The sequence below is a fragment of the Tiliqua scincoides genome, chromosome 1 (assembly GCF_035046505.1).
Source record: "Tiliqua scincoides isolate rTilSci1 chromosome 1, rTilSci1.hap2, whole genome shotgun sequence".
NCBI classification, from domain to species: domain Eukaryota; kingdom Metazoa; phylum Chordata; class Lepidosauria; order Squamata; family Scincidae; genus Tiliqua; species Tiliqua scincoides.
Window position 1 is genome coordinate 269,945,877 of NC_089821.1, and position 27,178 is coordinate 269,973,054.

Below are 27,178 nucleotides of genomic sequence, written 5' to 3' on the forward strand. Positions count from 1 at the left end.
ATGGGCAAAAGTCAAAAATGGATGAATGTCGAAGCATAGCCTTATTTAGCTCACAAATTTATTTTAGCTGGCAAAAAAGCTCAGAGGATGCTGAACATCCACAAATGCCAAACCCACGGCTCAGAGGGCCCCCTGGATGAAACCAGAAGCCACCTCTGGTCACATCCAGGAAGTGTTTTGAGGCCGAGGAAGATGTGTGGAGTGGGCCACAGGCCTTTGTTGGCCTCAGAAGGCCTCAAGGATGTGATCGTAAGCCACTTCCAGTTCATACCTGCAACTTCTGGTCATAGATAGGAGGTGTTCTGACACTGAAGAAGTCCCACAACCCACTCCATGGGCCTTCTCCAGCCTCAGAACACCTCCAGGGCACAACAAGAATCACAGACACAAATTGGAAGTGTGTCCAGATCTTCAGAAGAGACTGGAAGGCAGGTGCAACCTTTGGAGGTCCCAGTGCGGCCCCCAGGTGTGTCCTTTCAGGTGCGACCCTGGCTCCGTATGGATTTCATTATCCATGGATTTCAGTATCCATGGGGGGAGGGGGGTTGTAGAACCAATCCCCTGTGGATACCAAAGGCCCACAGTGTAACACATGCAGATATGTGTGAAAACCAAATAAACAGAAATAAAAGAAAAACAAACATTAGAACGTTGATGAACATTGTGGAAGGTTTGATGAAATCAGATGAAAGAAGAAAGCACATGGATGAAATTTGGTTATATTTGGAAATGACTGAAAGAGCAAACTGATGAAAGTCAAGTGGAAGAAAGTCAAGGTATTGCTGGAACCCAATAATCACAAAAAAAAATCTACAATAGCTACTCAGTGTAGAGTGCGAGAGAAGTGTTATTCTATAGAACATGATCTAGAACATAAAAGCTGCTGGAATGACCCTGCTTCCAAGAAAAGTGAAATTAAAGCCATAGGTATGTTATGCACCTCGGCAGCTTAAGCCAAAACCAGCACTTTTAAGTCCTGCTAGTTCCAAGAAGCTAGAAAGAGGCATGCATTTCATTTTCCCTTTAAGATACATGGGACTTAAAAAGTGCTTCACTTTGCTGAATCACCCCATTTTTGTATTAATTACATAAATATACTAAAGTGGTTGCAAACTTACCAAGTGATGCTGCAATAGAGAACTGGTTTTATTTATTATCAACATCAAGGGTTAAAAAAAGAACTCACGCAATCAACTGGGGGAAAAAATATAGCCACACTTTCATTTGTGCTCTTTCTCTCTCTCTCTCTGATCATGCTAATGTTATGTGGGAAATCTCACCAATAGAAGTATTCCCAAAGTTCTGTAGCAGAAATCAGCTCATTTTCTACTTAGACTTACACACCACAGCAGCTGGCCCTGGACCAAGATTCTCTCCATCTTGCCACTATATGGTGATATAATTGTGCTTGACGATGCCTCTGACAGTTTTCAATTTACATTTAGCCAGGCATTGAGAATAGCATCCATACCTCAGAAGGTGACTTGAGTTCAGCTTCCTTTCTCCAACGCCTGGCTCCGAGCCTTCTTCCATGCTGTTCCCTTAATCTGGAAAAGCCTCTCCATCCCCCTCCATCAAGTCATTCCCGCCCACTCCCGTTCCTCCATTGACTCTCTACAAAATGCATTTCTTCTGCAAAGTCTTTCTAGGACCTTGGGATAGTTTCACCTCTCAGCCACAACCAGTTAACCCTCACCTATGACAAGTTCAGCCCTCTCCTTTTGCATTTGCTCTCTTTATGATAATTAGATTTTAAAACCTACTGGAAAAGTAAAATGCATGCCACCCATATGTTCTGTACAGTGTCTTGCACCATGGTGATGCAACAGAGCATTAACAAAGTTATTTTGATACGAAGTTATTTAAAATGTCCTTTAAAGAAATTAGAACTACCTTCAAATTGAAAGTCAGCTTTTGAGTGGAACGGTCTTATTCTTTCCTTACCTTGCACTCCATGTAATATTTCACTATAAAAAAAATACCTACCTCCTATCACCACAGTGCATCAACACTAAATGCATACATTTGTATCACTCAGAGATACTTTAAAGTATACAGATGGCATTCAAAAGAAAGAGAGGAAGGAAGTCATGTAATACCTTTACTTTTACCTATGGATTTGATGAAATGGTTCCATGAAGAAAGCATCGCCAGACAAAAAAGAGAACAAAGAAGAGAAACAACAGTAAGAGTCATGTGTGTGTAAATGTAAATGCTGTCACATCTGAAACATGAAAAGGGACAAAGCATGAAAGAAGTGTTGGTAGACAAATGGAAATGCAATTGTCGTACTCTAGAACTGTTGCTTTTCAACCTTCATGTACATGCAGAAGAACACAGAGGTAACTCATGCTTCATTTTCAAACGAGTGACACAGGAATGACATGAACACCGACTCAGAGGGAGGAGGGGGTTGCAAAAGATGATGAGGAAACACCACTTATTTCAACACGTTGCAAAACTGTATTCTTGGCATTCCAGAAGCCAGGAGCAAGTGCTTTCTGCGTTTTCCAAACAGCCATGCATTAATGCAAAGCGGGTCTCTTTCACTGGGTACAAACTCAAGCCTTTCTCACAATCTATCTGGGAGAGCACTTCCTTTGTGCTCAATATTGTGCTTAGACACATGAAAATTTCCCAGTCAGGTTGTCTTTCACCTTTGTTTCTTTTTTTTTTTTTAACAGTTATTATATTGCAAGTGGGGTAGGGGAAACAGTTGAAAAGGAAGACAACAAAAGATTTGAAGAACAAATAAAAGAAAACAGTAGATAGAGAGACAGACAGAGCTATTTATATATATATACATACACACACACACACATACACACACCAAAAAAGAAAGATGTGGCTAATTATGTGCTTATTTGCAGCCCAAGACAGCTCACAAGCATTTGGCCATTGTTTGCTGTGATGGATTTCAAAGCAGCTACAGAACAAGGAAAAAAAAACAATGAAAGCAGAGTGGAAAAGGAGCAGAACCCATACCTTGGTCGCCCATCATCAAGTGCGCCAGACCTTAAAGGGAAACAAGAGCACAGTCAGCAATGAACAAGGGTGCATGGGAAGGTGGTATCATCACAGTGACAAAAATGCTTTTTGCAACAGGCAACTGTCTCCTGTGAGATGTTTGCATTACAGAGGAAAATTAAAAGAGCATTTTTCAACCACTGGTTGGAATGCTTTGGGGGGGTGGGGCAGGAACAGGGCAAAAGAGTAATTGGGTTGCTATTCTAACACAGAGTAGTGCTGCACTGTATGGTTTCTTCTTATAGGCATTAAAGTTGGGCTAAGGACAAAAAAGTAAGAATATGATTTCAAGTTCAATAAATTCCTGGAATATTTCATCTTATCTCATCAGCATTTTGATCATATCCTTTCACTAGGAGGAATTCTTGTCCTTTTGCTGCAAGATAGTTTTCTCTCTCTTTTTTTTTTTCCTTCCAAACCTGGAATACTGTCCACCTGAAGAATGGGCTGGGTCTGATCTTTTTCCCCTCATTGAAAATGAGCATTTCAAATAATTAAATAAAATAATTCCTTGGTCACATTGAAATGATAATGCAAGGGATGTCTCCTTGTTTGTGTGAAACATGAGAGCAGAAAGACTGTTCGTGAGCAGGCAAATTATTAGCAATTCATTGGAGACAAGAAAATAACAATCATAATTGAAAAGCCCTCTTTGGTAGCAAGCAATTTTTCCAATTTAAAATGGAAAAGCACTTTAAGCACATTGAGGCCAAAATCATTTTTCTAATGAACTGCGTTTTTTTGTTTGTTTGCTTTTTGGTCATAGTTATGCAATTTTAATTATACAATCTATGCAAAACAAGTATGTTTTTTGGGGAAAAAATTAGCCAAATGATAGCAAAATTATTCAGTTTCTTCAAAAACAAATTGGAGACATTTCATTTTTATCTCCTTAAATAGAACTTCTGATTTTGCATTTAATTTTATAAACAAATGCTTATGGCACTTTTTAAAAAGAAGACTTGTTTTTTAGTGGCAGCCAGAGACGCAGTTATTTCAGTATTAAAAGTATACTTCTCTTGGAGGTTTTCAGGAAGTATACTACTGGTTGCATGCTACACCATGATGTTTTCATTGGTCAAGCTCTGTTCACACAAAGAAGGTGTGCAATAGAATATGCTGGTTTTATTGGTAGATAAGTTCCCTAAAGAATATCTTGATATTTCTAAGTCACAAAAAAAAAAAAAAAATTAGGCGCACATGTAAGACATATAACAAGTAATCCTAAAGAAAGAGGGATTTCAAATGTAGAGAGTCCACATTCCCAATGCATCACCTCACATTATTAATCATTTAAATAAACAATGTTTTAAACAAGAAGATACATTTCCATTGTGCAACGTAGATTCTGCATTGAAGATAACACTGTTTTAACCAGGAGAATAGAATAAGAACACTAGATGCTGTTCCAGAACCACTTTTCAGAGCGCGATACCATAGTCTTCCGAGACTGAAGGATGCCAATGAATGATGAGAATAGGAATCTTACTTTTGCCTCCATTATAGTGAACCATGCTTTATTGAAATTTGTGCTCAGTGAGGCTTTGCACCTGTTTTTAGAGATAATGAGTTAGAACCATATACTGATAAATTGATCAGAGTGCAGAAGTCAGAAGTTCATCCAAATGTGATGGTGACTGTATGGGAAAAAAGGGGAAACTCAGAACTTCCTCACTTCGATCCACTTATCCAAGACTAAAGTTGCAATCCAATACAGACTGAGAGCCCAATCCTGGGCTCGGTGCCACAGCTTCGAGCCTCACCGCCAGGCTACTGCCTGTGCTAGCACAGCGCCGGCCAGTGCTGGGCTAGTGCCAGGCTAGGACGAGGCGGGCGCCCAGCCTCTGCGGCTTGGGGGTCTCATGGATCGCCGAGCTGCAGCACGATAAGCGGGGCAGGGAGGGGGGCAGGGAAGATTTGTACTGGGGAGGGGGGATGCCGGCAGGGGTGGAGAAAGGGTGGGGGGAGGCGTGACGGGGAGGCAGGGGTGGGTGGGAGGCATGCAGAGGGGGAGGGAGGAAGGCGGGTTAGTGGAGCTCTACTCCACTGGATCCAAAGTGTTCATGCAGGGCTCAGCGCCCTACACAAATGCCTTTACTTTACTGCCGACCTTTTGGTCGACGGTAAAGTGAGTAGCCCCATTGCGGGGCTGCTTACTTTACCTGGGAGAAGAGGACAATGTCCCCTTCTCCCGAGTTGCCACCTGCAGTAGCCTGGGGTGCACAGAATCCGGCAGCTGCTATTCTCCATGCCAGCAAGGCTGGGTGCCCTGGGCAGCTCAGGATTGGGCTGTTACTTGGGAGAAAGTCCCATTAAACTCAATGGGGTTGACTTCTGGGTAGATATGCACAGGCTTGCACTGCAAAACGAAAAGAAAGGCCTGGTATGGATGGTCTTTGCCTTAAAGCTATTTACAAATGTTTCATGCAGCCAATACAGTGGTAACATCCTACTTCTGCAATTATGATCAATGGGAATTAGGGCCCAATTCTATTGCCCTCCAGCGCCTTTAGCGCCAGCGGCGAGCTCCAGCGCTGGCACTGGGTGTTGTAAATATGACATAAAGTATATTTACGGCACCCTGTGAAGAGGGAGTGCTGGCCCAGTGTCAGACAGATGCTGCACAAAGCAAGGTAAGAGCTCCAAGTGATGGTAAAGGTCTGTGGCATGGGGGGAGGCTTTTCAAGGCAGGGAGGGTGGGGCAGGGGGAGTGCCTGGCCTGGGAGGGAGTGGGATCAGTACTGCTCCATCAGATCCGATCGTCTGTGTTGTGCTGCGATGCCCGACATGGAGGTTCTCTCACCTGCACTGGCAAAACAGCCAGCGCTGACTTGAGAAGCCCAACTGCAAGGCCTGGAGCTTTCCATAGGGAAAGGGGATGAAAGTCCCCCAGAGGAGATCTCTGGTAGCCCCGGCAGCACTGCTGGATACAGCAGTAGTCATTTTGGTACCTTTGCACCTGGTGGCATTGCCGGGAATAGGATTGGACTGCCTCAGCACAAATCTATGCGTTTCTACTCAGTATGTTTCATGGTATTCAGTTGGGTTTACTCCTCAGGGACGTGTGTATAGGATTGCATCCTTAATTGTAGTAATAAACAAAGAGCAATTTTTATCAAACTCTGCCATGTATGAGATATATTCTCAGTGTTTCAGGTCCAGTACCTTAACTGCATTTTCATTTTTTTTTTCCTATTTACTTATTGCTTGTCACATTGACAGCAGCAGTGTGTTAAGCATGCCTTTTACTGAGCTGGTGATTATTATATGAGATATTAAAGTTTTCTTATATGCCCCTTTTAAAAGTGAAGGCCCTAATACATAAAAAGCTAACAAATGGGTTTAATGATACTTAATATTAGTTTGTGGATTTAAAAAGCCTACAGGGAGCCAAAGACTGGAATGATTAATGCAGTACAGAAAATTATTACTCTAAGAATCATTTAGATTTTGAAAGGGAATAGCTAACAGTGGTGTTGATTTCATATATATGTGTGTGCAGAATGGGTCAGTAGTACTGGAGATAAAGCAAAGGAATTCAGCTGATATCCACTCCCTCCACCTATGTGTAAGCATCAAGCACTTGTCATGAGCAAATGGAAGGGCTATGGCTCCTCCCATCAGTAGCACCATGAGAAAGCTGCTGGAAGGAAGAGCTCAAAAGATGCCTTGTGCAAGCAGAATACCACATATGGCACTTGGGATCCCAGACAACAAACTGCATGCAGAGTATAAATTGTGTTTTGAAGTATGACAAAATTGCAAAAGGATGAACCTGAAAGACTGAACTATCCCTTATGTATTCAAGTCTGTTTGAAAATGTTTTGGGGCAAGAGCTGAAATGAGCTGTAAGACATTTACAATAGTCATGTTCATGCCTAAACTCTAAGCAGCTCCTATGCACAGAGTCTACACAGCAGGGGTGCCCCACCCATTGATCACCTAACATGTCCTTTTGCATCTTGGAGCCTATGTATTCCTACAGATGAGAGGCTGCAATCTTGCACACAGTGAGATAAACACAATTTTTACTAATGGCAATGAGTCCTGTGCATGATGAAATGTGAGCAGGTTTACAAACCACATTTCTCTATGTGTTCTCTTTATAAATCTAGGTAGATGTAGTTTTCTTTTTCTGCAAAGTTCTCATTTATTAAAAGTTCTTACATACTGTAACTAAAGCTTGATTTTCATTCTGCAGCCATGTTTTAATAAATAAATATGTTACATCTGGATTAGGGGCCCAATTATATGGTCCTGATGCTGAGCTCCAGAGCAGGTGCTGGGTGTCATAAATGTGTCATAAAGCATGTTTACAGTACCCTGTGAGGAGGGAGCGCTGGTGCCAGTTGGCACTGAGCCCAGCATTGGACAGATGCTGCCCAGAGCAAGGTAAGAGTGCCAGATGGTGGTAAGGGCCATCAGGATGGGGGGGGGGGGCATTCTGGGGTGGGGGGAGTGACCGGCCCAAGCAAAGACCAATATTTAGTTTCTCTTGTCTGTGCCAGGAAAATAGCCGGTGCAGACATGACAGAAACCCCATTGCGGGGCATGGGGCTTTCCTTGAGGAAAGGGAATGAAAGCCCCCTTCCCCCAGGAGACCTCCAATGGCCCCGGTGGGCTACTGGATATAGGGGTGCACCATTTGGGCACCCCTGCACCTGGCAGCAGCACCATGGATAGGGTTGGGCTTCCCATCCTTAATGTCAGAACAATATTATATTTGGCTAAGATTGAATCTTCTCATCCTGATTGTGGCTCTTACATTATAGAAGGATAGAAGGAAAAGGCAGAAAATAAGAAATGGTTTCTGTAACAGAAGAAATTATATGCCATTGGACAATTTCTAATTTGCAGGCTGCATGGGCTGCACTGCTTTTGCAATCACCACCAGTCCACCTGCATACAGAAACCCACATTTTTGGGAAATAGAGGATTAGTGCAGAACAGACACAGAAGCACTGTGTGGCCTGGAAGGAGCACATAATAGCTTATCCCTGATTAACAACTAGTGCAAACACTGCCTAGTGGCACGATCCTACGGTGCGTCTGTGCCTGGGAGTGACTGCTCCACCAGCGCATGCTGTCACAGACATGCCATAAAGCATATTGAGACAACGCACCAGTTAGTAGCACTGACAGGAATGCCTGTGCCGACCAACCGGCGCCAGTGCAGGGAGCAGCATGTGTTGGACTCAGTAAGTTCTGAGCTGGGCAGTGCAGGGGCAGAAGAAGGGCAGGGAGGGGTGTAATGTGGCAGGGGGAGGACAGCAACAGGGTGGAGGTGGGAGGATTGGGCCTGGGAGGGTTTGTGATCTGTGGCAGTAGTACACACCATATCCTATCCCCCCCTTAGCCTATTACCCTTCCCAGGCTTTATCTGCTGATACGGGGTAATGTGGACTTGCACCAGTGGTTTAGCAGGTGCAGGTCTGTGTTGCCCCATTGCAGCTGCTGGGGCTTTCCTTTGGGCAAGGGGATGAATGTTCCTCCAGCATGAAAAATTCCGCTGCAGAATAAAGCACAGGCCATGCTGGCGCCACTGCATCAGCACAGGAGAATTTAGTTGGGATTAGGCTGCCCCTCAGAAATTCACAACTTGTGATCCATTAAGCCACTGCAGCCTACCAACACATATTGTGACCTGGCAGATGCTATAACATGGCCCTGTTGTTTGAAGCCCCACAATAGCAGACCAGCAAAACAGGAGGGGTAGCAAGCTGATATATGCCTAGTGGGTTTTGTTCAGCTTGGTAGGTCACAAGTTCTGCAGACTTTCCCTAGGTCAAATGCTTCTTCTGTGGCGAACATCAGGTCAAAGATGGGTCACATGAATGAGCCCCAAGAAATTAAAAAAGTAGAAATCTATATCCATATTAAGTGTTAACTTTCAAATATTAATCTTGCAACTACTAACCTTCCTTACAAGCTGTTTTGCAATCCATATGCCAATGTAGCTTATGTCTATCTTGTTTTCCCTAGGGTTAATTTGGCTAAGGAAATGCTTGCTTAACAGGAAAAAAATTCTTTTCTGCTGTTAATTAAAGTGGTTCCACAGAGTGCAGTAAAGGCCAATGGATACAGGTTGGCTGAAGTTCTGACTCACTATGCACTTTCATATTAGCCATATTAGGTTCTCAAATGATAGACCCTTTTATTAAATGCTTTAAATGCAGTTTAAACCATAGGTCTTCTCCAGAAAACATTTCAATCATTTTTCTTTCTAAAAAAATCCACCTCTAGATAGGAGTGAATATGAACTGAAACAATACTTTGCTATTAAACTGTGTTCAGCTTAGTGGGTTATAAATAGGAAGGGTTTCTCCTAAAAGCATCATTGGCTTCCCATGAACATCAGAGCCAATAATCAATGCATGAACATACTGTGGTCACCGTAAGATGTTAGAAAACCCACATTCATCCATAGCAACCAACCAATGTACTTACCGACACTCTGCCTAGACAGGATTATTTGTTAGTTGTGTGGTTCAGATGGCTTACTCAAGGACAGTTATTGCAAATATCCCCTCTTTCTGTTAAATTTGCAAAGAAGCTTACACAAAGGAGTCTGGTCTATCAGACTGCGGAGGGTCTGCATCATTGTTACGAAGAAAGTCACAGAATAACAACTAGGTCTAATACTAAAGAGAAAGAAGCTGTTGATGCATCTAAGGATGGAGCCATCTGACACTTAGTAGTGTTATCTGGGACTATAATGCATGTTGTTCTATGCCAATTAGCTCAATGAAAGGCAACTGAACAGTTCCACTTTGAATTTTGAGAAATTTTGCAAATAATTTCAGAATTTCAACTACCATTAGTTAGTTTGGTTTTTTCCCCAAGGGAACAAAAAGAAATCAGCTTCTCTCTATACTAAAGAGGTGTTGCTATAAAAGACCACCCTTCATCACAATGTCACAATTGACTTCATTGACCCAGCCCTTGCACCAAAGAATCATGAAGTTAGCACAGGGAATCCACAGTATGTTTTTTTTTTTTATTTCTTTTTGTTTCCACTAAAGAGTAAGTACTCTTCTAAAATAAAACACTGCGGTCACAATCCAGCAAGCCACTCTAGGTGCCCACATTGGGGTCCATTTTTTCTCTAGCAGCTATTTCTCCATGCCACAATTAAAGTAATTGTCTGCCTTATTTTTTAGATGCCTGTGCAGTGCTTAGTGGTCTATTACTATTTGATTGTTGATGATTTAGAAAAATAAGTTTAAATCTCTACTAGGTACTGTGCAATCTCTAGAGAAGCTTGCTGGATTGTGACCACTATTTGAAACTCTGTAACGTATTTGTATCAATTAAAAAAAGGAAAGGTATTAGCTCATCTTGAACGTTTGCCAACTCTAAATGCTCAAAAGCAACCAGTGAGTCAGGCTACCCAATTAATGAGATTACAAACTACCAATACATTTTGGGGTTCTTTTATTTCTCTTTTAGTTCCTGAGTCATTAGAGTTATTAGTGTAATAATGCTGCCTTCTGCCTTATTATTTCCCAAATGAAGCAGAGATTCTCCTCATTTCAGTAGTGCATTTTATGTAACATAAACCATTGACATGGTGAAACCTGAACATTCTCAGAAGAAAAGAAGAAAATCAACTTACCGTCTGTAAGGATAAGGTGCACCATTATAAACACTAAGCAGGAGGCAAAACACTAAACAGAAGGGGTAAAGGGAGAAGAAAAGAGCTCAGGAAAATAAGGTAGAAAGCACCCACCTTCCACATAGTTGTCTTCTGAAAGCACATAACAAGGAGGGAGAGAAAAGGAAAAAAAAACATTCATTAAGCAGCATGCAGACTGGAACTTGCCTTTGCATGTGAGCATCATGCAAGGCACCAAACACTACATGCAAGTGAACCACTGCTACCATCCAGAAGGGGAGGGGGAGACCAAAAGCACAGGGAAGGCAGTAGTGTCTTCCATGAAAATAAAAATCCCAATTCTAAACACTACACGAAACAAAAAGAGTGCCATTTCTCAAGTGAAAGGGATTTGTTGACTGAATGGGCCTATGTGATATTGGGGTTCATCCATCACAAGTTGCTGGGTTAGTCAATTATTTCAAAAGGTGTCAGCATGTCCAGTGGTTAATCTCTAAAACAGGGGTCTCCAAACTCTGGCCTGGGGGCCAGATGTGGCCCGTGGAAAGCCTCTATCTGGCCCGCAGCCAACCTCTAGTCCCCTGAAAGCCTCTGGCCCACTCAAATGAACATGACCAGAACTGTGCTCTGATTATGTCTGGAGGATGTTCTGAGGGCCAGAGAGGCTGAGTGAATTTTATTCACTCATTCATTTATTCATTCATCTAAGTTCCATCTCTTATTTATTTAAATTTTATATTTAAATTATTTTTCTGGCCCTCAACACCACGCCAGATATTTGATGTGGCCCTCTGGCCAAAACGTTTGGAGACTACTGCTCTAAAAGGAGAAACAAAAAAAGGTGCTGGGATTCAAGCCTGACTAAAAGGCCCACTCTCTAAAGTCAGAGCCCTTTCCCCAAGGTAGCACAGGCTGGGGAATTGATTGATGTTACTCAGTGGGAAAGAAAAAGCAGTCAGGCTCAGAAGAACTCTTATATTGCTGCTTTGCATGTTCCAGGGCAGAGTTTTGACACTAAAAAACAAAACAAAACCTGTCATTTCTCCTGTCTCTTTTACAGCAGCCAGACACGTAAGCATATAGCAGGGATTCCTTTTCCCTGCCAAGAAAAGCTTCCCTGCTAAATGTGTGATCCAGGTGTAACTGCATGTCAAAGACACAATAGGAGCGTCATTTAAAAATGTGACAACCTTAAACTCAGGTTCCGAGCTTGGTGAACCCCTAACTCACCCTAATATACTACAAATGTATTTTAGTTTCATGCCAATTTATTTGTGATGGTTACAGTTACCATACAGTTCGGAGAATTATAGTTTGCTGAAGTTGCTTAGAATTCTGTGTTAGATAATTATATTTCTCAAGTCCCTAGAAAGGGAATGAGGAAAAGGAATGAGGATTATGAGCCCAATCCTGGGCTCAGTGTGCCGGCTCACCACCAGCATGCACTATCACAAATGTGCCATAATGTGCAGGCCCTACCACCGGGCAAACGCCAGTGGTAGCCCAGCGCTGGCTGGCACCAGGCTACCACAGGGCGGGTGCCCAACCTCTGCTGCTCAGCCGTCATGTGGACCACTGAACAGCGGAGAGGCAAGTGGGGGCATGGGGGAGGCATGGAGGAAGCGTTCCAGGGAGGAGGGAGGCAGCTGGAGGGTGGGGAGAGGGCAGGGAGGAGGCGTTACGGGGAGGCGGGAGGTGGGAGGCAGGAAAGGGCCAGGGGGGAGGCATGCTGGGGGAGGGAGCTGGGGAATGGAGGTGGGACTGGTGGAGCAATGCTCCACTGGATCCAAAGCCTCCACGTCGGTCTCACCGCCCGACACAGGGTACTTGATTCACCGCCGACCTTTTGGTTGGTGGTGAACTGAGTAGCCCCATTGCAGGGCTACTCTCTTTACTGGGGGAAAGGGAACAAAAGTTCCCTTCTCCCGAGGAGCTGTCGGCAGCTGACCAAAGCGCGCAGGATGCAGCGGCAGTCATTTCAGGTGCCGCCGTGGCCATGCACCCTGGGCAGCTCAGGCTTGGGTTGCCCATCAGCCTGCATCTCTAGTGCAGATACACCATGCATTTTGCTTTAATGTTTAAGGCCACTAGAGAGGACCACTGCAGTGACTAGATGCAGAGATCAGGTACTCGTGACTTATGCAGGATTTTAAAAGGAGACGTTTCTGCAGGTTTGTCGTCATAAAGGCAAGAGAACTTTCACTTCTGAAATCCCTTCTTCACATCGATTGGTACTAGAGAATCCCTGCCCTCCTCTGCTATCTCATCCCCTCTCCTTTCCAACTTTTTCCTAACAAAGGATTTGCATTGAACAGGTGGAATTTCTTACCTGTTCTTTCTTACCCTTACTATATGCAGCTGCTAAAGGCTCAGAATCATTCTCTATATTCTAAGCATTTGGAAGCAGCAGCATGTTTGCTTAATTTCATTTTTCCCCCTTTTAAGGCCAGTCTAGTAAACAGGGCAGCCTGGATAATTTGTGGCAATATCAAGCAGATAATTAGTACAGATGAGCAACACCTACAGAATCATGTATAATTATATTAATTAGCCAGAAAAAATACTGACATGTCCCATCAACAATGATAATTTCTTTTCCACTCAAAAATCAGGAAAATATATGGTGCCCAAAATAATATGAAATTGTTAAAAATATGATAAGATAACTGACACAAAATTCAAACAGCATGCTCTCAAGTATTCTGATTGGCTGCAGTAGAACTATATATAGATAAGTGGTTTGAAGGGCACAAAAGTGGGCACTCAATCCTAAACAAACTGACTGCAGTCTAGAGACATGTGATCCACATGCAACAGTTTTTCCTTAAGTGCTTTCCATTCAGAAGTTGCCACCGCTGAACCCGTCAAGCTTATTTTTGTCAAAAGGAAAACATCGAAAATTAGTGTCTGTGCTCCAAAATATGGTAAGATTACTAACACAAGAGTAGTTTCTCTTTTAGCAACCCACATGGCAAACATTGTGGAAAGCTGAACCACTGTAAAGGAGCTGGTAGAAAGTAAATCTGCCTGGATCTTCATAAATATACAATCCCAGGGCTTCTGGTAGAAGAGAAAATAATGGTTTTACAGCCACCTTTATAAAATATAAAATCCAGCTGTTCCTCTTCTGTCCTCAACACTAATTGAAATACACAGGACAGAGAACAAAAATAAAAGAGAAACTTGGTGATCTTTATACTAGTAAAACTGAATATAATTTTAAGTGGCTCAATAGAGAGTCAACATAAGACACTAAACAAAATAATTTGGGCACGGCCATAATTTATATTGCTGAAGCTCATAGCCATAAGCGACATGGGGACTGAACGTATTGTGAACACACCTTTTCTGAATATACCTAGTAAATGAAGTTTTTTTCCCCCTTCCACTCTGAAGGGAACTCCCAGTTCATGTGGAATACTAAAACTGCACTAACAGCTACCACAATTGCAATAACTTATGAAATAAAACATAATATTTAAGAGAATATTTCTCAGTTCTTCCTCTACCAAATGTTAAGCAAAAATGTTACTACGGAAGCAAAAATTCTAGGTCCACTTGCAAATTTTTACAATTTCAAGCTGTCACCCAAAGCAGGCTTACTTCTAAGTATCAATGGTTAGAACTGGGTTGTAAATTATTTTTTGATGTGCAGCTACATCTTCAATCTAATAAGAATTCAATACCTGTAACTTAAGTTACTCATGAGAGTGCATTTGGTGCATGATAGATCACGTTTGTCAGAAACAAAAAGAATGAAAATGATGAGCATATGTGAGAAACACATTTGATGTATAAAAAAACAACAAGGTCAACAAACCATATAACAATCACAGAGAAAACAAACAAAAAGTCCCGAAAAAGACAGTATTTTTTTCCTTTACGTTTTAAATGAAAATGATCTTTTGTTTAGAAGAAGCAGCTCACTTAAATGCAATTTGCTTCATATAATTTCCAAATTGGAAGATTGGATTGTTGGTTTGTCTGTATGTGCTATTATAAAAAGTGATGACATAAACAAATATATTTAGAACATCTTCACTATCTCCAGACTGAGAGAAGTAATGGTACTGCTGTATTCAGCTTTAGTCAGACACCATCCGGCATACTGTCCAGTTCTGGATGCCGCATTACAAGAGGGAAGTGGGCAACTGGGGAGGATTCAGAGGAGGGAAACTGGGATCGTGAAGACGCTGAAGACTGTGTACTATGATGAAAGGTTAAAGAAGTTGGGCATGTTTGGCTTTGAGAAGAGATGGTTAAGAGGTGACATTACTATTATCATTAACAGTATTTACACACAGCTTTTCAATGAAAAGTTCACAAAGCGGTTTACAGAGAAAATCAAATAATTAACGGCTCCCTGTCCCAAAAGGGCACACAATTTAAAAAGATGCAAAAGAACACCAGGAGACAGCCACTAAAAAAGACACTGCTAGGGTGAGGAGGGCCAGTTACTATCCCCCTACTAAATAAAAGAGGAGCACCGACTTGACAAAGCACCCAGTTGGCAGGGTCACAAAACCTATCTACATATATCTGAGTAGCTGTCATGTGGAAGATTTGTTTTCTGCTGCTCCAAAGGGTGGGATCTAGACAAATGGGTTTAAATTACAAAGCAGATTTTGATTAAATGTTAGGAGAAGCCTCCTGGTGGTACAAACCTTTTGGTAGTGTAACAGTCTGCCTTGGAAGGTGGTAGACTCTCCATCACTGGAGGTCCTTCCTTGGTTGTCCTTAAGCAGAGGCTGGATAGCCATCTGGCAGGGATCTTGCAGTTGTAGACAGCCTGCACTGGCAGGGGGTTGAACTAAATGATCTTATAAGTCCCTTTCAACCCTGATTCTATGATTACATGGCTTTGTAAGTCTCATATAAACCTCTACAAGTCAAGACAAAATATCTGTTCAGTCTCCCATAAGTGTAGCTAAAACAAAATAAGAACAAACCACTTGGTTGAAAAGTTGTCAGTATTCAAGGATGGCAGCTGAAGCTCAGTGGTACAGCATGTCAAGCAATGCATGATAACAATGCATAATAACATTGATTGCAGAAGGTCCACCATGGTTCAATCCCTTGCACCTCCAGGCTAGGAACAGGAAATATGGTAGCTGAACAACTGAACATAGTAGCCAGCCAAAAAACCATGCCTTGCCTCTAGCCAGTGGAAGAGGCAGAGGAAGGCCGGCCAATCCATGAGGTGAATTGAAAATGCAGTTGGGTGAGGTGGTGAGTTGGTGGGGGTGCCCCATACCCTGTTCCTATCACCACTTCCTCCATCCTTCTGTCAGCACAGAGTCTGGCTCCATCTTCTTATACACTAGCATTCAGGAGGAGAATGGGAAGGGCTTATCTCTGACTCCAGTGCTGCCACCTCTACCATATCTTCTAGTGACTAGCAGAAGGTATGTTGTGAGCCCATCTGGGGGCCTAACATACCTTCTAGAGCAGTGGTTCCCACACAGTGGGTTGGGATCCATTAGTGGCTCAAAACCTGATTTTTGGTGGGTCAAGAAATGGGCAAGCTGATAGCTGACAAGGAAAATGTACTGAGCCCTATGGAAATAAACCAGAGAAGCATGACCACATTTACTCATGAGTAGGTGACCTTGTCTTGGCTCAGTGCAAAGGGGAATGCAAGCTTACCAGAATGGTCCAGATTCAATAAACATGGAGCTCAACAATGCTCTACACCAGTGGTTCTCACACATTTAGCTCCGGGACCCACTTTTTAGAATGATAATCTGTCATGACCCACCAGAAGTGATGTCATGACCGGAAGTGACATCATCAAGCAGCAAAATTTTGACCAATCCTAGGCTGAAATCCAATCCACACTTACCCAGGAGTAAGTTCCATTGAGTATCATTGTTGAAAAAATATACATGGTAGCCTATTGAAAGTGCAGATGTGCAACATTTCCCCAGATGCAGTCACATACCATGGGAGCATCAAGTCTATTATATTGAAAATAAAATATTGAAATGAATGGGGACCCACCTGAAATTGGCTCATGACCCACCTGTGGGTTCTGACCCACAGTTGGAGAAACACTGCTGTACACAATAGTAAAAAGAATAAAAACAGAGGCTAGTAAAGCAAAACTTTTTAAAAGTCTTGTAAAGCTAGGTGGGTCCCAACAGAGTGTCATTTTGAAAAGTGGGTCCTGGCACTAAAAAGTTTGGGAACCACTGTTCTAGAGGAAGCTGTGATGAAGGTGGCAGCACTGGACGCAATATGTAAGCTCTCTACATCTAAGAGGATATGTATGCTCTCTTCCTGCTCCTCTGGCACTTGGTAGGGGGGTGAGTGGAGCCCCCAGGATACACCATCAATGCTTTGCACTTGAAGGGGTTACATGTGCATTGCAGGACATAGGCTGGAGAATTTGACACAGTCACTGGAGGAAGAAAGTGGGGGGGAGTTTTCCCCTAGCCGCTTCTCCCTCTCTTTGCCTACCCCTTTCCTTCACTTTCCTTTCCTCACTGCCTCCTTCCTTTGCACTAATCCTGTTTCAAGCAAACCAGAAGAGCTCAGATCCACTCTTTCATTCCCTTGACACAGGTCCTGCATGAAAGATGGATGTTATGTTGAGATAGGCCGAAGTAAATTAAACAGGAAAGGACTCCATCACTCCTCCTTCTCCAACCAGGAGAGGGAGTGGTCAGGCAGATGTATACGAGGTTTATCTTTACTTGTCTTACAGGGGGGCAGCGGGAGAAAGAGCAGCACTTCTGGCTGCTTCTGCCAGCGTCTGAGCACTAGCTGTGCCTGCACTGCTCTTTAATGTGTTTGACACCTTTAATAACAGGAGCACAGAGCCAGGAATAATTCAAAGTATTTAAGAAAAGGATGAGAGTTGTTCCATTGGACCTTTGTCGTGTCAATCAGTGCTACGCTGATCAAAAAAGGTCAATGCAGAGAAAGTGACCGCTGCAAACACTAGTTCCCCAACTGCCCCAGTCAAAAGTGCAAAGGGTTGCTAGGTTGGTTGTCTTCAACTGTCACACAATGTCACAGAAGACTAGGCACACAGCTGAACAAGGCAAGAAAGGAAAGAATGGAGAAGGGAAGGGAGGACAGTACAGAAGTTTAGCATTTCAGCACATCCAAGCAAAATACAAAATGTTCCTTGGCAAGCCCAAGAGGATATCTTGCCTCCACTTAGCATATGTTCACTTTACACTTTGTAGTGCATAATCTAGAACAAGGGTGCCCAAACCCTGGCCCTGGGGCCACATGTGGCCCTCTAGGCCTCTCAATGTGGCCCTCAGCGAGCCCCCAGTCTCCAATGAGCCTCTGGCCTTCCGGAGATTTGTTGGAGCCTGCACTGGCCCGACGCAACTGCTCTCAGCATAAGGGTGACTGTTTGACCTCTCATGTGAGCTGTGGGATGAGGGCTTCCTCCACTGCTTGCTGTTTCACATCTGTGATGCAGTAGCAACAGCAAAGGAAAGGCCAGCTTTGTGCAAGGCCTTTTATAGGCCTTGAGCTATTGCAAGACCTTCATGCATTCATATAAGGTCATCTTTAATATATTTATGTATGTAAACTTATGTAAATTTATTTAAATTTTAAATGTAAATTAATCCTTTTTTTCCCTGGCCCCCAACACAGTGTCAGAGCGATGATGTGGCCCTCCTGCCAAAAACTTTGGACACCCCTGATCTAGAAGGCCAAAATTCTGACTCTGATCTCTTCCAATGCCTCATGCTTTAGAGAGCCTTCAAAAAGACAGGAACAGAACAATCTATATGCTGCTATTCGCTACTCACGCTTTGGCATTAAGTTGTTCAGTTTAAAGAAGGATGTTGTGCAGCACAATCCTATCTTGCACTGGGATAGGCAAGCCAGGAGACCTGCACTGTATGCAGCGCAAGTTAGAGGCCCAAAATGGCTCAATTGCAGGTCAGGGGAAACTCTTCCCCTTACCCCCAGGTAAGCCACCACAGCACCAATGGGTCTTTTTGGACTTGCAGCACCTCTGGAGGTGGCATAAGTCTGATGAGAGTGGAGCAGCTTACAGCCACTCTGTGCTGCTCAGGAACAGGGGCTAGGATCCGGCATATCTGCTGAGAACCAGCCCCACCTCATCCTCCACAGTGGCTGGCTTGTTCAAATCAATGAAATTCAGTTGCCCCTGAAAACACTTCTGGGGAATCTCTGCCTCCTTGGGGTTTCCAGACCTATTTATTTAGGATTCACGCATTGATTCTGAAACATCAAGAGACAGAGTCACAGCTGGTCACCAGGCAGCTTACAGCACTGCTGGGAAGGCTTTGTATTGCCCTTGAGATGCGACTACAAAGCCTTTGCTGACTGTCTCCAACTGCAAAAGTGCTGGCAAGAAAAAAATATTTTCAATTGTTTCCTCATTTGGGTGCTGTGTCTTGTCTGTATGGGGACCTCATTTACTCTCTGAGGTTGTGATGGGACTTTACCAGCACAAATGCGTTCAGCAGGAATCTGGAAGCCACTAGGGAGCTGTTAAGTCCCAATGAAGTCAGAAAGACAGATGCAGGTTTGAATGTGGTTTCAAAATTGTGGCCTAAGGTTAACTTCCATGTAGTCAATAGCTTGCAACTGATTTTTGATTGGTTTTTTTTCCCCACAGGGAACTGTTCAACTGCTTCTTTGTCCCATAATTCCACTTTGTAGCCTGAGATCTAGGAAAAAAATTCCTTCATTGCAATCTTGGAGATAAAACAAACTGCAGATAAGGACTTAACATTACACACTTGCTCAAAAAACATTTTATTAAACAAATTTTCATTATTGAATAGCACTTTTGAGATTAAGGGCACAATCCTAACCAGGTCTACTCAGAAGTAAGTCCTATTTTGTTCAATGGGGCTTATTCTCATGAAAGTATGGTTAGGACTGCAGCCTAAAGCTGAATGCGAAGGATGACCTGATTCATTTTCCCTACAAAAGTTTAAAACTGGGAGCTAAACTTCAGTACCTCTTTTCCAGGGTGGTTCACCCTAACACAAAGGGAAAGGACAAGATATGATGTTTTATATAAATAAAAAGCATGTATCTAAGCAAGGATTCCTCAAGCATAAGATTCTAGAAGCCTTATGAGAAAGCAGTCAGAGAAAGAGAAAATATGTAACTTTCTTCAGCAATCAAAGCATTTGGGAGGTTATTTATTCATCTCCTGAATTAGAAAAGACCTAAATGAGAGAGAATTTTAGAGTTCATTTAAAAGAGGCAATCTCCTGGATCAGCTGCATCCAACTCAGTGAGTGATTCCAGAGCTTCAAGAGGCCACCACAGAAAAAAACCATTCAGCAATATTTAATACACACACCCCCTTAGATTTTTTTCTTATTTTCAAGGGTTGGCACCATTATGCCTTGCTTTTTAAAAAAGTATACATGATAATTAGATATGTACAGAAGAATACCATAAGCAAGCTAATGAATGAGAACTTTTATTTCATAAGTAAGTTGGTCTTATTGGATCAGTGCAGAACATTAGGGAAACTGTTACTGGAACAGAGCATCTAGTTCTTGTGCCAGTATTTAAAAGTTCCCCCTTGGCCTTAAAGAAAATCTATAGAAAGTGATGTAGGACAGGGCTCAGAAAAGAGCTACAAGAATAGTCTATGATCTGGGAAATATGCCTGACAATAAACAGCTTAAAGAGCTCAATCTATAGAGTTTATTGAACAGAAGGTTAAGAGGTGCCTTGATCACAGTCTATAAGGAAACTGTGTTTGATACTAGAGTGCTCTTCATTCCAGTCAAGACATGCACAACAATTCTTAAATGGAAAGGACAGCAGCACATTTTAAAACAGTGATTGCATTGGTCTTCCGATATGTGACTGTTTTTCTGTGAAACTTCTGAGACCAAACAATTATGGTAATCCAGATGTGTGCAATTTGTGGCCTACCAAGCAACATGTGATGTTTCACAATACCTTTCTTTTTCCTAGGCAGGCAACAGAAATATGTTCATTTTGCTCTTAGCAAACCACAGTACAGTACATTGCTTAAGTGGCTGCATTTGTCTTGGTGGGTTACAGGTTTTGCAGGCCAGGTTTATTCAAATTTACAGAGCACCCCATTTTTGTAGCCTGAGGTGTTGGAAGGTAGGTTTGCAATACTGCAGAATTGAATATTAACTCCATAGTAATATAAATTAAGATTGGCCATAATGATAAGATGGGCAGCACCGCCCACTCTGACTATTTGTGTGCTTCTTATAGAGAATGGATCTACTGGACTCAGAGCAATGTCTGTTCAGTGCTGCATGTGCTGTGCATAAACACCACTGGAACCGTTTTTTTAAGACACTGTTTGCAGTATCCCATCTTCTTACACACCATAGTACCATTTTCCTGCCACACACACACACACACAGTTGTTTCTGCTAAGGTTGATCTAAAACGCCTCTCCTATTTTCTCCACCCCATTCTCAGGTGGCAAAAATGGGTGTGAGTTACTTTGCCAGAGCTCTAGAAATTCTGAAAAATTTCTGGCAGTGATTGACCATCACCTTTTTTATTTCATATTTTTACCCTGCCTTTCTCTCCCCTAAGGGGACCCAAGGCAGCACTTTCCCCAGAAGCCATTACAGAATGGCACAATGTCATTCACAGAGCATTTGGGGGGAAATTTTAACTAGTGACAGCAGCTGGCAGACCTCCTTTCTGAAAATTGTGCCACCATTGTTGTTGCAGCTGCAAACAAAAAGATGATGGGGGAAAAAACTTAAAGGAAAAAACAAAAGATCTGCCACCAACAATCAGTGAGCTACCCTGGAATTTCTCTGTCCCATCAAAATCAACCCCAGTCCCAAAAGGCTTGCTTGGGTCAGGACATTTACAACCAGGAAATGGTCAGTGTCATTCTTTACTTATAAATGACAGAAATGAAAATGAAATTCAGCCATCTCCAGTAAAATGATGAAAATGAAGGTGAAATCCATTCAGTCTCTACCATCCAGGAGTCTCCCCAGTCACTCCACTACTTCCTATCCTTCCATAGTCCATTAGCTTTTTGTATGATGTATGTTTTTATGCTGCTGGCTTCAGGTTTTTTCTTATTTTTTTTCATATTAGCTTTTTACCACTGCATTTTATTGTATGTTAATGAACACTGTATGTCACATTGGGTGCCTTGTTGGGGGGGGGGGGGAAAGAGCAGGATATAAAATTTACAATTGATTGATTGATTGATTGACCCTATCCCAGAACCCAAGATTAGAACATATACACCAACAAAGGAACAGCTTAGAGTTGGCAGGTTCTGTTGAAAGGGAGCTGCTGACATTTAACTTTTCCCCTTCCATCAAATACATCATGAACACTAAGCCAAAAACTTCTATCTTAGGAAAAGAAAAAGGTCGTCTCCAGTCCCTTTCCCCAAATCTCATCAGTTCCTGCTCCATGGCAACTCTCCTCAAATTGAAGCATTCTTGGTTTGAGTGTTGCTCTTGCACCACAGAATTCTGCGGAAGTTCACAAACTGCCACCAACCCCACTGAAGTCTGTGAAAATGTTCTAAAGTTCTAGAACTCGGCTTTTCCTGCATCTAGAACAAACACCATGCAATACTTTGTTGCATGCAAACTTTTCTGGAAAAGGGTCTCAGCCAAAATACACATTACTTTTTACACTAGCACTCCCCAAAGAAGCACACGAGACACAGGCTTGGAATGATTTAAACTTTATTAATAAACAACAAACCTGCAGCAGGGAAAAATTTATCTAAAGTTCCCCAGCGTGCTGGCATCTAATAGCTTGGGGGAAATGGCACTGGCCATCTACCTCCCCCTGACCGAAATAGGTCATCACATCCTGGCTCAAGGTGTCATTTAATCGAGGACTGAGTTATCCTATCACAGCCAACCCCAAAGGGTCGAGACAGCCGGCCAGCACAGACCCACACCGGAAAACCTTGTATAAGCTTTTGCTCGCACCAGCCAAGGGGCTCGCCAGCCAGCCTCATCAACCCAGACAAGTGTTGTCAGAGCGGTTCTGGCTTACCCCTTGGCCTTGCTAACTTCAGCATGTACGCCGGCCGCCCAAGTGTTGCTCTTGCACCACAAAATTCTGCGGAAGTTCACAAACTGCCACCAACCCCACTGAAGTCTGTGAAAATGTTCTAAAGTTCTAGAACTTGGCTTTTCCTGCATCTAGATCAAACACCATGCAATACTTTGTTGCATGCAAACTTTTCTGGAAAAGGGTTTCAGCCAAAATACACATTACTTTATCTGTATATGTTGACCTGTGTCCTCATCCCCCTTTGTTGAACCATTCATGGCTGTGTGAAGCAAAGTAAAACCACACAATGGCAGGAGGAAGTATCTTAATCCTTTTCCTCACAAAAGTTCTAATCAGGATTGTATGCCCGCCACTGGGTGCTCTTTGCAGTAGGAGAAACCACTTCAACTGGCTTTCAGCTGAAACTTATTTTCTAATGTAAAAAGTATAGTAGAACGAGGACCCTATCCTTCAAAGTTTTTCTGCATTTTTCAAGCGCTCCCTGCCCACTAGCTATTACAAAAGAAAAGAAACACATCAGCATATTCATTTAAAGCCATGTATTTTAACCTTCCAATTTGTTTAGCTATTATAGAATACTTGAATCATCTATTGCTCACTAAGGGTCAAACTACACATGAAACCAAATGAGATCTTACAGTGCAATCCTAGGCGTATCCACTCAGAAATAAGATCCACTCAATTTAATGGGACTTACTCCTAGGTAAGTGTGCATACGATAGCAGCCTAATGGCTCAGTCCTATGTTGGGTCTGCATTGATGCAACCTAAACTGCAGGCTGTGGGCCAGCTGGGGACCAGACAGGGCAGTGAGGTAAGTAAAGCACTTCTCTGCTAACCTATCCTGCCACACTCCAGCCCCAATGCCGGCATCTGTAAGCATAAATCTGAGTAGATCTGGGGGGTAGTTTGGGCATGGGGGCACAGGATATTGCTGCAGCTGCCACCAAGTACTGCCTCAGACCACCTTCAACATGCCCTCTGTCCGATCTGATCTCTGCTCTGATCCTCGGACAAATTGTTCCCTCTGCCATCTTACCTGCATCAGTGGAGTGTCTAGGTGTTTTTTGCCATTTGTGTTGGCAGCTCCAAATGGTGGCATAGTTTCCATCCTAACGCATCTGGGCCTAATCATAAGATCTGCTGCTGTAGTTCCTTGAAAGGATTGGGCCATGAGTTTTATTTATAAACAACACATGAGAGAGGGGAGCAAAACATGGTGGGAATGAGAGGTTTAAAGACTTTGCTCCAGCTATCGTTTTGTTCCCAATCATGGCTCCCAATCCATTGGCATTGAAAGCCAAAGGAAGAGGGCTTTATCACAAAAAAAATAATGACTGTGGTAGTGTGATTAGGATCAAAACTGTGATGGGACAAAGCAGTAAAATCCCTGACCCCTACCATAATGCTACTACATTTTGCAGACCCATCACATGTTATTTATAGAAAAAATCAAAACACTTATGGATCATGTTATGCATTCAGGGTGCAATCCTAACCCCTTAGGTCAGTACTTTCCAGCACTGGCATAGTAGTGCCAATGGGACATGTGCTGCATCCAGCAGTTGGGTGTCACTCATGGAGGCCTCCTCAAAGTAAGGGAATGTTTGTTCCCTGACCTCAGAGTTGCATTGCCCTGATTTCAGTGCTGGAAAGCTCTGACATAAGGGGTTAGGATTGAGTCCTGAGTGGAACATGTAGTTTGGCCCACAGCAAACCCAGGAATCTAGCATTGGGCAATGTGATGGTCATTTCACCTGGCCCTAGCTCATGTGCTAGTTAGTAACCAGAGTATAAACAGTAAAGCTTGGTTCTACAACTAGATACTGTAATGGAAGATCAGAAGAACATCAGGTGGATGATGTGGTGTTGACAGCGATTCCAAGTTTTGACAGCTGTTTGACAGCTCTGGGAAGGGCAGGGCTGGCTCCACAGCTGTAATCAATCAAGGCCAATGGAGACCTGGTTGGACACATGAGCTTCCTTTGACCTTGATGGGACTATGAATGGACATGGGCTGAAGACATGGTTCACCTGAGCCTAATTTGGACTTAATCGGACATCCAAGGATAAAAGGCAGCTTCAGAAGGACCCAAGAGGCTGCCTGATGCTGACCAAGAGTGACCTTACCCAGACCTACACTACCTGACCAGGACCTACAGGAGAAGGGGACTGCCAGGACTCTGCTGGAGGAGATACTCTGCTGGAGAGGACACAGAGGAGGGACTCTGCTGCAGAAGACCGGACTGGGAAGACTGGACTGTGCTTTGGAGACTGGATTGGACTGGAGGCTTTGGATCTTTACTCACTAAGTTAAGTGGAGTTCTGGGGAGGGGAAAGCATCTGGACAAGAGGAATTGCTGGGAGTGTATTTGTAGCAATAAATTCTTGTTAATTGCTCAACTGATAAGGGGTTCTGTTCATTTCTTTGCACACCACAGCTGTTGTTCTTGGAAAAGGAGGGTGTTAATTAGCCAAAAAGCGGGCATTAGAATGGAGTTGGGATATTTGGGTGGGATAGATACTCAGAAGCGTAGTTATTTTTAGTTGCAGATTACTTTTGAGCTTATACACCCTCACTTTTATATTTACTGAAGAGGTGACTATTTTTGTTACTTAAATGAATTAGAAGAAATAAGAGGTATAATGTCTGAAAAAAGCTTTCCTCCATAGTGAGTGGCCTTTTGATACATATTGAGATGACATTTAAAAATGGATGATGTATAGTAACCTTCAATAAAGCTGAATGCCAGAATTCAAACAAAACCTGAAAAAGGGCACTGCAGCATAAACAAGCTCTGGACCAGGGTGTAAAACGCTTTTCTCATGTTAAAATGACATACATGGTTACTGTGAATTTCTTCCCATGGATGAATATCCAGTGCTTACATGTATATATGTGGCTTTTTCTTGACCTGCTTGGTAATCATGCATTCAGAGTAGTCAAACTCAGGTCCCAACCTCAGGCGTGCAGCTCCTCAGCTGCCCGGGTGGGAAGTCTTGGGGCTGGAGGATGTCATCCTGGAGAGGAGGGAAACAATCCCTTAGGGGGACCTCTTCTTCAGGGGACGGGCCCGTATCCGAACACACTCAGGATACTCCTCGGCGGGAGGGGGGTCGGGGGCTTCTTGTAGTGGGGGATTCAATTATTAGAAACATAGAGGGGTTGCTATGGATGTGAGGACCGCATGGTGACTTGCCTGCCTGGTGTGAAGGTTGCAGACATCACTTCTCGTCTAGACAGGCTGGTAGACAGTGCTGGGGAAGAGGTAGCGGTTGTGGTGCATGTCGGCACCAACGACGTGGGCAAGTGTAGCAGGGAGGTCCTGAAGGCCAAATTTAGGCTTTTAGGCAGGAAGCTGAAAGCCAGGACCTCAGAGTTCTCTGAAGTGCTACCTGTTTCACACACAGGGCCAGATAGGCAGGCAGGCAGAGATCAGGGGTTTCAAAGCGTGGATAACACGGTGGTGTAGGGAGGAGGGGTTTAGATTCATTAGGCACTGGGGAATGTTTTGAGACAAGCAGGGCCTGTACAAGAGGGACAGGCTTCACTTGAACCAGAATGGAACCAGACTGCTGGTGCATAACATTAAAAAGGTGCAGAGCAGCTTTTAAACTGATCCCTGGGGGAAAGCCGGCAGGAGCCAAGGGGCATCAGGTTCAGGACTCCTCATCCCCATGGGACGAGGATGGGAAGGTTAGAGAACAAAAAGGTAAAGGCAGAGTAGGAGAAGAAATTGGGAATTGTAGCTTGATGGAATGTGATAGACGGTTTGGCACAATGAGAGGATTCAGGGATAAAGGAGCTAATAAGCAGCCCATCCTGGGGTACTCCATGTACAAATGCTTTTATGCAAATGCCTGAAGTCTCTGAGCAAAGATGGGAGAACTGAAATGTTTGGTGACAAGGGAAAACATTGATATAGTGGGCATAATGGAAACCTGGTGGAATGCGGAGAATCAGTGGGATACCGCAATCCCGGGCTATAAACTCTACAGGAGGGACAGGGAGGGGCGTGTTGGAGGTAGGGTGGCCATTTATGTTAAGGAAGGGATAGAATCAAGCAAAGTAGACACTGAAGGTGGGTCCGACTCCATAGAATCTCTATGGGTTAAATTACCAGGCCTGAGGAGTGATGTAATACTGGGGGCGTAATATCGTCCTCCAGACCAGAAACCGGAAGGTCTTGAAATGAGGAAACAGATCAGGGAGGTGACAAGGAGGGACAGGGTTGTAATTACGGGGGACTTCAATTATCCTTATATTGACTGGGTCAATCTGTGTTCTGGTCATGAAAAGGAGACCGGATTCCTCTTCAGCCTAGAAAAGAGGTGCCTGAGGGGGGACATGATTGAGACATATAAAATTATGCAGGGGATGGACAGAGTGGATAGAGAGATGCTCTTTACACTCTCACATAACACCTGAACCAGGGGACATTCACTAAAATTGAGTGTTAGGAGAGTTAGGACAGACAAAAGAAAATGTTTCTTCACTCAGTGTGTGGTTGGTCTGTGG

At 43.3% G+C, this 27,178-nt stretch overlaps 1 protein-coding gene across 15 annotated transcripts in view; it reads right to left on the bottom strand.

Moving 5' to 3' along the window:
* NRXN1 (neurexin 1) overlaps nucleotides 1-27,178 on the bottom strand; it is a 1,133,747-nt gene that overhangs the window by 988,243 nt on the left and 118,326 nt on the right. For 10 of the 15 annotated variants that reach the window (XM_066625856.1, XM_066625821.1, XM_066625864.1 and 7 more), the window contains exons 2-3: nucleotides 10,757-10,774; nucleotides 2,986-3,015 (exon numbers count right to left, since the gene is read on the bottom strand). The exons of 1 other annotated variant lie outside the window; for it this stretch is intronic. In XM_066625856.1, coding sequence (XP_066481953.1) covers nucleotides 2,986-3,015; nucleotides 10,757-10,774 — 48 coding nt within the window. The remainder of the gene's footprint in view (nucleotides 1-2,985; nucleotides 3,016-10,756; nucleotides 10,775-27,178) is intronic. 4 more of the 15 variants (XM_066625872.1, XM_066625848.1, XM_066625811.1 and 1 more) reach the window with 1 other exon arrangement.